This window comes from Peromyscus leucopus, chromosome 13 (genome assembly GCF_004664715.2).
Source record: "Peromyscus leucopus breed LL Stock chromosome 13, UCI_PerLeu_2.1, whole genome shotgun sequence".
Classification (NCBI taxonomy): domain Eukaryota; kingdom Metazoa; phylum Chordata; class Mammalia; order Rodentia; family Cricetidae; genus Peromyscus; species Peromyscus leucopus.
Genome location: NC_051074.1, coordinates 21,449,750 through 21,462,693, shown reverse-complemented (window position 1 = coordinate 21,462,693; position 12,944 = coordinate 21,449,750). Strand labels below are relative to the sequence as shown.

General features: G+C 49.2%; 1 protein-coding gene across 1 annotated transcript in view; it reads left to right on the top strand.

The window, feature by feature from the left end:
* Positions 1 to 1,649: 1,649 nt before the first annotated feature.
* The window catches only part of Rab31 (RAB31, member RAS oncogene family), a 129,792-nt gene continuing 118,497 nt past the window's right edge, over positions 1,650 to 12,944 (top strand). The window contains exon 1 of the mRNA XM_028873986.2: positions 1,650 to 1,809. Within this exon, the coding sequence (XP_028729819.1) occupies positions 1,771 to 1,809 (39 nt within the window). The 5' untranslated portion in view covers positions 1,650 to 1,770. The remainder of the gene's footprint in view (positions 1,810 to 12,944) is intronic.

Below are 12,944 nucleotides of genomic sequence, written 5' to 3'. Positions count from 1 at the left end.
TACGCAACTTTAATCCCAGCACTCGGGAGGCAGAGGTAGGTGGATCTCTGTGAGTTCCAGGCCAGCCTGGTCTACAGAGCGAGTTCCAGGACAGCCAGGGCTACACAGAGAAATCCTGCCTTGAAAAAGGAAAACATCAACAACAACAAAACCGTGGCTTTTGTTTTGTTTATTTGAAATAAAGTCTCTTGTAACCCAGGCTGGCCTGGAAGTTTCTAGGTAGCTCAGGATAATCTTGAACTTCTGATCTCCTGCCTAGAATTAAGGGCATATGCCACTGAAGGGTTAATGACCTACCATAAGGAACTTCAAAGGAGCTGAGAAACTCCAGACTCAGCATACTGATAAGAACACCTGCCTGACAAGAAAGCCAATACAGTAATGAGAACATCTGCTGGCATTACTGGGCCTTGAAACTACAAAGTACACGTCTACAGAAAAAAAAAAAAAAAACTTCCCTCTCCCAACGATCGCTCTTTTGCCTATAAAGCCCAAAGCCTCCTGTGCTTGGGTTCAGCCTCCACTTCCTCTGAGAGACTGCTTCCCTGCATTGTTCTGATTAAAGCATAATTCTGCTTCTGTAGAGGTGTGTATCTTTATTTCCATGTCTCCTGGATCAATTCGGATCTAACACCCACCATGTACGGGAGCGCGGGGTATGCGGGGTGAGGGTGGGGGAGTATGCAGGGGGCGGCGAGGGGTGGAGTGGGGGTGGGTGGGTGTCATCAAACCCAGGGCTTCAGGCATGCTGGGCAAGCACTCTACCAGTTGAAGCCACATCCCAGTCCAAACCGGGTTGTTGTTTAAAATAAACGTTTATAATTAGAAGTACCAGATTACTCCCCAAAAGCTGACATTTCTATGCGTCAACAAATGAAGCCATCCCAGAGGCTTGAGGTCCACCGAGTCACAACGAGAAGACGACATTCACACACACACACACACACACACACACACACACACACACACACACACACGTGAAGCCGCAGCCTCAGTTTCCTAGTAGGAGTCTGGAGAAGGGCCGCCAGATCCCATTCTCGCTTTACTTTGGGCTGAGCTCCTGCCCACACAGCTGTAGGATTTTCTATGTGGAGGAAGGAGGAAGGGGGCTTCCTCTCCAGAATGCACCCTTCCTCTCCCAGGCTCTGGCACGCCAGTTTTGGAAGCAGAAACAAACGACTGTTCCTCGGATCATCTTTCGCTACCTACAGAAAAAAAGGCACTGTAGGGCAAAGTGAAGCCCGGGCAGTAGATGAGGCAAGTTAACCCTTTCCTCTACTCATCCCGGTCCTCGCGGTTGTGTCTCGCCCGCTTCAGTGTCACTTAACGCTAGGACTACCCAGCGACTTGGAAGAGCCCTCTTAGGACCACAGCCAACAGCATAAACTATATGAATGGCTCTTTAGGACCCGACGGGTCCTGGGTTCAGGTCTCCCAAGGCAGAAGGTGGCCGACCGGGCTCAGATCTGATTGCGGGAAGGGACGGGTCTGCCCGCAAGTCCGGTGTTGGGTGGCCACCGGAGGCCGACGCCAGCCGGACCCGGGCGGAGCCGAAGCCCGGCGGCTAGGCTAGGCTAGGCTAGGCTCGACGCGTCGGGAGGAGCCGGCCGGCGGCACGTGACCGACCGCGGAGGCCGCGGCCCAGAAATAGCCGCGGCGACGGTTCCGCCCCGCGGCGGGCGAGAGCGCTGGGAGACGGCTGGACGCAGGCTGGGCGCGGTGCGGCCCGGACGATGCTGCTGAGCCCCGGCCCGGCCCGGCCCAGAGCACATGATGGCGATACGGGAGCTCAAAGTGTGTCTTCTCGGGGTGAGTCCTGGCCCCAGCCTACGGGGATCCCAGCTCCTGCGCGCCTTTGTCCCGGCGCTACCCGGCTCCGGCGCGCTCCTTCCCGCGCCCGGCACCGGCCGCCGGGTCCCAGCTGCTCCCGAGCGTCTCCGATCGCTCCGTCTGCGCCCGCGCGTCTGGGAACCTTGGGCCTCGCCAGGTTGCGGGGCCGGCAGGGTAGGGGGGGGGGGCTGTCGAGGACCCGATGACAGAGGGTCCTGCAGCTCCCCGGGCCCCTAGGGCTCTCGCTTCCACCACCGAAGGAACATTCCCTCCCTGAGGAATGTTGAAGTTACTCCGGGGAGGCACTGGTTTTCCTCTGCCTCCTGCGGGCGGGGGTGGGTGGGTGGCTGGCTGGTGGCAGTTGCTTTATTCACTCAGAAAACGAACCAACAAATCAATCCTTCCTACCGAGGGTGGGAGAACCGGGGGCTTGGACTGACTGCAAAGCAAGAGAGAACGAACTGTGTGTGAACTGTGTGTCCAGCACACTTTCCGTGCAGTGGATGAAAAGAAGCTGGACGATCTCCCCACTCCCTCCTCCTCATCACTCTTCCCCTTCCAAAATGAGTCTTTCTTAGTCCCAAGAAACAGAAGCAGTCAGAAACAAAGAGAGAAACAGCATTCAACCCATGGGACCCACGGACCAGGACCGAAGTCTCACCTCCTAGGGCTGTCCCTTGAAAATCGCCCCAGGGGATTCAGTGTTTGGGGTCATTTCCTTGGGGCTACCCACATCAAATTCAGGAAATCTTCCAAAATTAGAACGGGTGTTAAGCCATGTTTTCTGTAGCCTTTGGCATCAGCACCGGGTGTACTGCCCTTGAAGTTGGCGCATCTGGCCCTGCAAGGAAAGTATTTCCTAAATAAAGAAGCAGGGCAGGGTAGCCCCTCATTCATTCTTCTCAAAGAAATGCTAACGGGACTGTCAAGATGGATGTGGAAGTGTATACAGCCCATGATTGTAGATGCGTTTGTGGCTTCACCTGGGCTCTGATGGACCCTTTGGTGAAAGAAGTCTTGGGGAATTACCTCCACACTGTCCTCACCACTTACAACCAGTTGCTGTGATTTGCGGAGAATCCTAGGGGGTCTACCCCAAGCCCTTTCTTCCAGGGTCTAGGGAGGCCTCTCCAGGGCTCCTCACCCACGGAGGCCGGGCAGGATGCTGTTCTCACTTTTCTCTCTTGAACTTCTGGTGTTACAGCAGCAAACTTCATTTCTTCCAGGCTGGCCAGTATAGTCTAGACCTAAATTCCAAGAATCCATGGGAGAAAGGTCTTTGAAGATTTAAAAGGAATGTCAGGCCCCAAAGGAGGAAGAGGAAGCTTGGGTGCATGGGGCATGTCACAATGAACCTTGGGAAAAGATGAACTAGAAAACATTTTTAGCTCTTGGGGGTGGGTGACACCTTCTTCTTTGCAACCTACCTTGGGGCACACTCATGGTCCCAAGACATCACCCCTAATTTTTAGTTTCAATGATTGTATGTCCTACCAGGACAGTGACCAGGTGTCAAGGGCTCAGAACCAGATGTCAGGGGGCCTGGCCAGTCTTCTGCACCAGGGTGTGGAAGGCGGAATGAGTGGCTGGCTTAATTGTAGAGTGGACATATCATCCCCTTCTCTTTGAAGGCAGAGAACTAGACTGGATGGTCTCTTTAAGATATATGTGTGATAGTATTTCCTGATGGTCTGTGATGCTGGAGTAGACCATACCAAGCCTGGGTGAGCTGAGGACAACTAGAGAATCAATCTCTCTCTCTCTCTCTCTCTCTCTCTCTCTCTCTCTCTCTCTCTCTCTCTCTCTCTCTCTCCCCACTTAATCTCCACAAACAGTTTCCATGGGTTTCCTGGAGACGGTGCCTTATTTTGATTGCTGTTTCTTTGTGATGGCCCTACAGGTTAGGGATTTGAACTGGGGGTGGAGGATTCTGTAACAGAGAAAGAAGTAACTTCTGGAAATTTTGAAATTTCATTCATATCATACCACATCAGTGTCATCCTGTTTTTGAAGGTAGCTACACATTTTAGTCTTATTGAGATCAGAAGATATTTTATTGCAAAGAGCAAAAGAGCTTGTCCATACTGAGTACGAGTCTTGAGGCTCCCTGGCTTGGCTAGTTCTTTTCTGGAACAGGCTGCATTCCTAGCTGCTTATCTAAATAGGCTGGTTCTCTCTCTGAGATGGCCTTCGAAGGAGGTCTATGCCCTGGTGTACTGTCTGGATTTGAGAGATCCTCTGGGCCTGAAGATAGAAGAGGGAGTCAATGATGAACCCTATGGTCCTTTTAGGATTTTAGCAGGAACCTCAGGGCTCCTCTGTTGTTATGGTGAGGGTCATCTGTTCCGAGTGAAGTAGTGCATGTAGATGGCACTCAGCTTTCTGTTTGCAAAGCTATGTCACGACTCCCCGAAATCTTAGGATGATCAAGACCCTGCCAGCTTTACCCTCAGTTTCGTAGAAGGTGACAGAGTGTATTTACCATAGAGCAAAGCCTTGTCCTTGCTGGAGAGGCTTGGTGGCTAGTCTATGCTTGGTCACTTGTTGGAAGACATGCTCCCTGCTCAAGGTACAGGCTGTTTTTAGGATGAGTCCTTGCTGGTGACTCTTTGCTATAGTCTCAGGCTCCTGCCCTTGGGTTGGAGGATTTGTCTTCTGACAGTAGGGTCATTTTGACGGGTAGAGGTATGAGTGGGCCAGGTGACATGGTCTCTTTACCTGTCCCTATGTCTTCTAGAACTTTGATGCTGCTACTGTTTACTTGGTGTGTGTGACTTTGTTTCTTTTGATGAGTGCTCCAGATTGAATTGGCATTGGCCTGCGGGGCATTCTCTGATAGCTTAGTGTATTGGCTGGTTTTATGTCGGCTTGACACAAGCTAGAGTCATCAGAGAGGCAGGAGCCTCTATTGAGAAAATGTCTTTGTAAGATTCAGCTATAAGGCATTTTCTTAGTGATGGATGGGGGAGGACCCAGTCCATTGTGAGTGGTACCAACCCTGGGCTAGTGGTCCTGGGTTCTAGAAGAAAGCAGGCTGAGCAAGCCATGTAGAGCAAGCCAGTAAGCAGCACCCCTTCATGGCCTCTGCATCAGCTCCTGCCTCCAGGTTCCTGCCCTGTTTGAGTTCTTGTCCTGACTTCCTTTGGTGATGAACAGTGATGTGGAAGTATAAGCCATATAAACCCTTTCCTCCCCAACTTACTTTTTGATTATGGTGCTTTGTTTTGGCAATAGAAACCCTAATCCTAAGTCAAGGGCTCAGGAACATCAAGTGTATTTATGCTACCTGTTGTACATTTGTGGGCTTTCTCATGTTTGTGCCACATGGGACAGTGCAGCCAGCCTTAGTGAGTGCTCTTCCCTGGGGTCAGTGGGCACACCGTGGAAGCCAGCCATGATTAGGGGCACGTTTGACCACGCTAGGGAGGGGTCAGTGGACATCCGGACCCAATAAGTCACAGTTTCGCCGCTCATGTGCCAGGCTATCACACTATGGAATCTGTGCTAGTATTACAAAACAGGATACTTAAAAAAACAACCTCCCCCCGAATCGTACATTTTCAAATGTGAACAAAAACAGTGTTGCAGCAGCTGTCTTAACCTCAAAGGTGGAAAGCTTCCCAGGACGAATTTTTTCACACACATCGCCATGTGACAAGAGCAGGAGATGGAGACAGAGAGGAGGGGGAAGGGTAGCCTATTTCTTCTGGGCATGTGTGCTTGTGTGCTTAAAAAACTGCTTCCGGATGGGATCCCGACGAGGTTTGTATTTGTGCTTTGGTTGTCTTGACAACAGTTTAGAGATCTCTGCTACTTCCCTAGCAGCCGAGTGAGTAGTTAAAATACAGTTGTGGGCTTCCCTGCTTCCGGTGAGGAGCTCTGGAAACCTCTCCCTGAGGCCTTTGTTAGCATCTATATGGTGTCTCACTCACCAAAGAACACGCACACACCCAGGGTTTTGTGAGCCGTCTGGATGGTGGGAATGCAGATTTGTGCAGGACTCGTACACAGGGTAGGGCTCTGGGAATCCAAGGGCATTAGGACCTAGCATGGGCAGCCTTCTTTAACCACAAAGCTCAGCAATGGGAGTTGTGTGAGCTCTCTGCTACTGGGAGCCTCTGATAGGGCTATATGAGTTTGTTGGGAGTTACTGGGAATTGATGCATAGAACTGTAGCTTAGGCTGGGTAGTTACAGTCTCAGTCCCAGTCTGTTTTCTGTTTCTATGTAACAAAGTACTCAAGACTGGAAACTTTGGGAAACAAAGATCTGGTTTATTGCTCTGGTAACTGCAGAGTCCCAACACTACAGCTCTGTTCCTCCGACTGCATCAAATGTGCGGGGATGAGAAATTAAAGGTGGTAGAGACCCGGTGTGGTCAGTGGAAGAGAGGTTGTATTGGGAGTGGAGTCCCCATTTTTTCTCTGTCAAAGCCTTACAGTAAGGGACTGCTCAACTCCCTTCCAATCAGAGCGTGTCTAGATTCCTTTTCCCCAGCTTCTGTTATCTCATTTCACTCACACTATCTCTCGGTACATCGTGTGACAATTCTAGCATCGCACCGTCAGTGTGGTCTACGGATGCCACTTTCTGTGCACACAGCTGTCCTTGCTGCCTAATGAGTGACCTCTCCACCTTGGATAGAGACAGAATTTACCTTACCTACTTCCTCACCTAGAGCTGGTGCAGCACTCTGCCTCAATAGGTCAAAACAGACCTCAGCAAACAGCCTCTTCTCATGTCCTCATGTCTAGGGAGATAATAGTCAGCATCCATCGTCACCCTGCCACTGGCCCCCTTCCTTATCTCCCTGTTCCAGTCCATTCTGTTGCCGTGATACACAGCACCCTGATCAAAAGCAGAAAGGTATTTTTTGGCTTACCTTTCTAGGTCAATCCATTATTGTCTCTTTAAAAAAATCCAAAATCTCTAACCTGTGTGCTAATGTAAAACGAAAAAATAAAAACAAAAACAAACAAACAAACCAAATAAACACAAAAATAAATACTTCTGATCCCAAAATGGAAGAACCAAAGGGCATAATAACAATCACATCAAAGCTAAAGCCAGGTGTGGTGGCACATGCCTTTAATCCCAATACTCAGGAGGCAGGGGATCAGAATCTTGGGGATCTCTGTGAATTTGAGGTCAGCCTGATCTGCATAGTGAGTTCTAGGACAGCCAGGGCTATGTAGAGAGACCCTATCTCCAAAAACAAAACAAAACAAACGTAAAAGTGATACCCAAATCCATGTTCTGTAGTTCAGCGTCGAGCATCTGGAACTCACTTACAATCTTCTGGGCTCCAAAAGGCTCTGGCAATCCTGCATCTCCTGCTCTGTCATCTAGCATAGTAAATGGCTTGTGTCATAGGCTTAGGTTGGCTCCACTCACAAAACCTGATGTTGTCCTTGGTAGTCTTTCCCTGGCCACGACAGCTCCAGTGTCCTGGGGTCTCCACTACAACCAAGGCTGTGTCTTACTTCGGGTTTCTACTGCCGTGATAAAACACCATGACCAAAAGGGACTTGCAGGGAGGAAAGGGTTTATTTCATCTTACACTTCCGTATCACAGTCCATCACTGAGGGAAGTCAGGGCAGGAACTCAAGGCAGGAAACTGAGGTAGAAGCTATGGAGGAGTGTTGTTTACTGGTTTGCCCTTCATGCCTTGCTCAGCTGCTTTCTTATACAGCCCAGAACCACCTGCCCAGAGGTGGCTAGGGAGAGCTAGGCTCTCCCACATCAATTACTGATCGAGGCAATGCCCCACAAACTTGCCTATAGGCCAGTCTTTTTTTTTTTTTCCTTAGCATACATTATTCTATATTCCCTATTAAGTATTTTAACATTAACATTGTTAAAATGTTTTGACAAAACAGAAAATGTTGGGTGTGCATCATCTATACATAGAATTGTACTTAGGAGACCAAAACATGAGTATTATGAGTTCCAACATATCCTTGACTAATTACTGATGTCCAAGCCAGGCTGGATAACAAACAGCATTTCAAGGTAATTTATGAAAAAATATGAAAAATAAAACAAGGAACAAATACCTACCACCCTTTCACAGACACCCTTACTTGAAAATTATGGTCACATACTGCCTGATATTTAAATACAAATAGACCACTTCGATGATGGTATAGGCCAGTCTTACGGAGACGGTTTCTCAGTTGAGAGAGAGTGCCTCTTCCCAAATGACTCTAGCCTGTGCCAAGTTGACGGAAAGCTAGCCAGCACAATTGATCCTTTGTCAGTTGACACACACGCAAATCACTATTCATCTGGAACCTTTTCTTTCTTGTTTGTCCCCAAGATGGCATGTTAATATTGATATCACAATATAAAACATTGAACTTTTCAAAGTCCTATAGTCTTTAAAAATTCAAACACTTTAAAAGTTCAGTCTCTCCAAAACATCCAAAGTCTCAAGTCTTCCTAAAATATTCAGTCTTTGTAAAATTCCAAAGTCTCTTTTAAAAAGTTTCATTTCTTTTCTTATCTTTCCTCCCCCCCCCCTCAAGATAGAGTTTCTCTGTGTGTATCCCTGAGTGTCCTGGAACTCACTCTGTAGACCAGGCTGGATCAAGGGCATGAGTCGCCACCACCACATTAGATTTAAAAAGTTTCTTTAACTGTGGGTGCCTATAAAATAAAAAAATAAGTCGTAAGCTTTTGTACAGTCTCCAAGGGGGATGAATCACGGCACAGTTATAAGCAAGTCAAAACAAAACCGAGGCCCCACGGTGTAAAAGGCTCAGTGGAGGACATGGAGGATGCACTTGTGGTCTTCTGGCCTCAGAGGGCTCCATTTCCCCTGCTCTGCCGTCAGTAACACACACACAGCTCATCTCATAGGCTCAGGCTGGCTCCACACCACAGCTCCTGCATGGCAGTCATCCCAGGACCCTGGCATCTCCAACCCGCTGGCAAAGGACATTCATGCACCGAATCACAATATCATTATCTGACCTCCCACACTGGTTACAGCTGCAATAGTACCATCAAACATGTGGTCCGTGCTCAGGTATTTCCAGTGGGCTCACTGTTTAAAAACATCCAAGATCAAAGCCGGGCGGTGGTGGTGCACGCCTTTAATCCCAGCACTCGGGAGGCAGAGCCAGGCGGATCGCTGTGAGTTCCAGGCCAGCCTGGGCTACCAAGTGAGCTCCAGGAAAGGCGCAAAACTACGCAGAGAAACCAACCCTGTCTCGAAAAACAAAACAAAACAAAACAAAAAACATCCAAGATCAAGTCAGAGCAACTTGATTGCTGAGGCTCGTTAGTCAGTTTTTTTTTGTGTAAAAAAAGATCCCCTCCCTTTTCCTCAGTGACACCAGCATGCGGTTTTGGTTTATTTATTTTGAGATGGGGGTTTCTCTGTGTAGTTCTGCCTGTCCTGGAACTGGCTCTGTAGACCAGGCTGGCCTTGAACTCACAGAGATCCGCCTGCCTCTGGCTCCTGAGTGCTGGGATCAAAGGCGCGCGCCGATATGCCTAGTGACGTTAGGACTTTTGCAGAACCCAGGCTGGGTGTCTTGTACAAAGTCCCAACACCTGGATCTGTTGGATCACCTCCTTATTGCTGCCTGTTTGGGCGAGTTTAACTAAGTGATGTTGCCTGGTCTTATATTTTTGGTCATGAATGACGTCATATCAGACTTTCCTCGTTACTTCTACGGTATTCATTGAAAAATATTTCTTAGTTTCATGTGCTAGGCAGTGGTGTGCCTGAACAAAATAGACACAAGAATTTGGTAATGTGTATTAGTGTTCTCAGCTTTCCTAATACTGCGACCCTTTAATATAGTTCCTTATGTTGCAGTGACCCCCAACCATAAAATTATTTTCGTTGCTGCTTCATAGCTGTAATTTTGCTACTGTTATGAATCATAATGTAAATATCTGTGTTTTCTCATGGTCTTGTCAGATCATTCCATCCCAAAGGGTTGCAACCCACAGATTGAGAAACACTGCTCTAGGGCACAGACCCAGTGGAATGACAATGTATCAAAAGATGGTTTCTTAGATTGGTTGCGTGGCCTAGATAGTCCGATTATGACTGTCTCACACTGGAGAGGGTCGGGGAACTTGGTCGTTGTTTGGTCCACGAGGTTGTGTGCCCCAGCAGTCCCAATCTGTGTCAGAGGCCCGAAGGATCCTGGAGAGATGCTGGTCTTCAGTCCATGCTGGAAACCTACAGAGCCTGATTCTAAGTCAGCAGTGGAAACAACTGAGTAGTTGAACCTGAAGGGAAGGCCGAGGGAACAGAGGAAGAGTCTACCCTGGGCTGCTCACAGAAAGTGCCGTTAGATTTATTGGGGGGGGGGAGTCATCCTGCATCAATTAAGGCAACGAAGACACCCCCCCACAGGCACACCTACTGAAGGCTTTCTTCTAACGTGATTCTAGGTTGTGCCAAGTCAACAAAGCCAACCATCACAAGAGGCATACATTTTATTCAGGAAGAGGGAAACATAAATTACAGGTTCGGTATCATTTGCCTAACATGCTTGGGGACAAAGTAGTTCCTATTCTGGTGTTTTTCAGATTTTGGACTGCTTACGTAGCCCCTCCTTTCCTTCCGTCTGTTCCTTATCTTCTCTTTGTGCCCTTGTGAGTGTTTCTACGTGCGGGAGTGCGTGTGCCACCGAGGGGGTGTGAGATCAGAAGACAGCTTCCTGGAGTTGGTTCTTTGCGTCCACCATGAGTTGGAGGGATTGAATTCAGGCTGGAATAGCAAGTACCCTCACCTGTTGAGCCCCCTTGCTGGCCTGGCCCTCCGTAGACTTTTAAAAATTGATCACCTCTAATCCAAACATCCCGAATCAGAGGCACTTTCAAGATCTGAAACTTTCAGAGTGTCATCATTAGTTCTCAAAAAGTTTGAGATTTTGGACCATTTCAGATAAACGCTTTTTGGATCAGGGATGCTCCGCTTATGGTCTGTTCAAAGGCGATAAGTAGCTTATGGTCTATTCAAAGTATTGTGTATCAAAACAGGTAAGATGAGTGATTGAAGCAGGACCCCACCGAGTCCTGGGAAAGTGGGAGGAGGTGTCGGGGTCAGGGGCCAATGTGGAAGGGTTGGTCCTTGCTTTTGCTGGAGTTGGCTTTGAGTCTGCTGCTCTTGCCACATGGCTGCTGAGCTGCCAAGAGGGATGTATATCTATGGCGACCACTGCCTTTCTCAGCGCTTAACTTGGTACTAGGAATAAAGAAAAGGAGTAACTGAACGGTAGAATTGTATAAAATGTATCAGATTTTACCTCAGAAATTTCTGTGCTCACCATGCATCAGCCTGCTGGACTTAACCTGAACTATAGCTTCCTCTCCTGCCGGTTCCCCTGAAGGTAGGTGGGAGACTTGGGTTATCAGCAAATTGAGGGCCAGCAGGAGTCGGGGACTGAAGATAAGGTGTGTCACTTAGACTTTAGACGCGGTAACAAAATACTTGAGAGAAACAACTTCGGGAGGCAGGAGTGGTCTTGGCACACTGCTTCCAAGCCGGAAGGGCCTCAGTGAGCCAAGCTGTTCACTTCAGAGCGGACACCAAGCGGAGAGGGACAGATGCGGAGGGAGGTGGGCGGCCAAGCGGAGCCTCCAGAGACCGCCTGCGAAGGAACCGGATGCCATGTAACAACTGTTTGGTTCTTAGTGGAGCTGACAGGTAACGCGATGACACCAAGAGGTGAACTTGGGTCAGAGGGCCTCGGTGTTTGAGTTTCTGCCTTTGTGTGGTGTGAAAGGACAGCGTTGGCATCAACGGGACAAAGGCCCTCTGTGGTAACAGCAGGCAGGTATCTGTGCAGGCCTTGCCAGGCCACTGTTCCATGGCTGGACCATCCTCAAAGTTCAAAGTGGGGTCTAGCCAAGACGTTAGTCCGTGGTCATGATCTCACAGTTAGGCAGGTTTGTGTACATGACATGCTCTTTCTGTTTTCTGTGTGCCTTTTCGTTCCCTCCCTCCCTCCCTCCCTCCCTCCCTCCCTCCCTCCCTCCCTTCCTTCCTCCCTCCCTCCCTTTCTCCCTCCTCCTCCTTCAGTAGTAGTGGACCCAGGGCCTTGTGCATGATGAACTCTCCCCCTGAGCTCCACCGGCAACTCCAATGTGGTGACTTGTGAAAAAGATAATAAAATCCCATCCTGGATCTTCTAGGTTATCATCTTTTAACAGAACTCTGTGCTGCAGCCTTCAAGGCCTGTTTAAACTGGCATTTGAAAAGAAGAGGCAGAGTTAGTGTGGATCAAGAGTCTCTCTGGCAGGCGCCACAGGTATTGGCCGAGGGCCTGCTGTGTGCTGTGAACCATTCCCCAGAGATGACAAAAGGTATCGTGACCTCTGCCTCACAGAGCTGACCGCCTAGGAGTCGGAATGCCAACCAGGACTGCTGGAGAAAAAGGAGGCAAGGGAAGCCCTTGAGGGTGGCCTGAGGGAGCAGGGAGGATGTGGTCTTAGAAGCCAGTAACAGGTTTGCAGCCAGATTTCGAGCGTGTGTGTGTGTGTGTGTGTGTGTGTGTGTGTGTGTGTGTGTGTGTGAACTGTTGAATGTTTTCGCAGTGAGCAGTGCCACAGTTGGACTCACCCTTAATGAGGGTCATCTCTGTAGTCTCATGTCGGGTGCAGGTATGCAAGAGTCTGGGAGGTGACAGCGACTTCCGAGTGGGATAGCCAGGCAGTATCCCGCTCCAGTGAGTTTTGAAATCGATGGCAAGTGTCTTGGATGGACTGTTGAGGATGGGCACACATGACACCAGAGACAGGTCAACTTTGGAATGCAGCCATGGCAGAGCAATGTCACTCATTGCGGGGGGGGGGGGGGGGGGGGGAACTGATATTCATGGAATATCATTGGCTTCGTAGCTTAATCTGCAGCATTTAATCACATTAGACTCCACACGAGGCCGTCTCAGAGTGATGGTCAATGTGCACTCTTATCATCGGTGCCCGGTTTCATTTTCACAACCAAGTAGTTAATGTTTACCCTGGGCTCCACGTTTCTCCCTTTAAGAAAGTCAAGAATTGAAAGGGCCGGATAAATCCTGTTGGGACTGCGAGGCTGGGCTGTGGGTCCAGGAGTGCATCTGCTTCCTCTCTCGGGCCTGTGGACA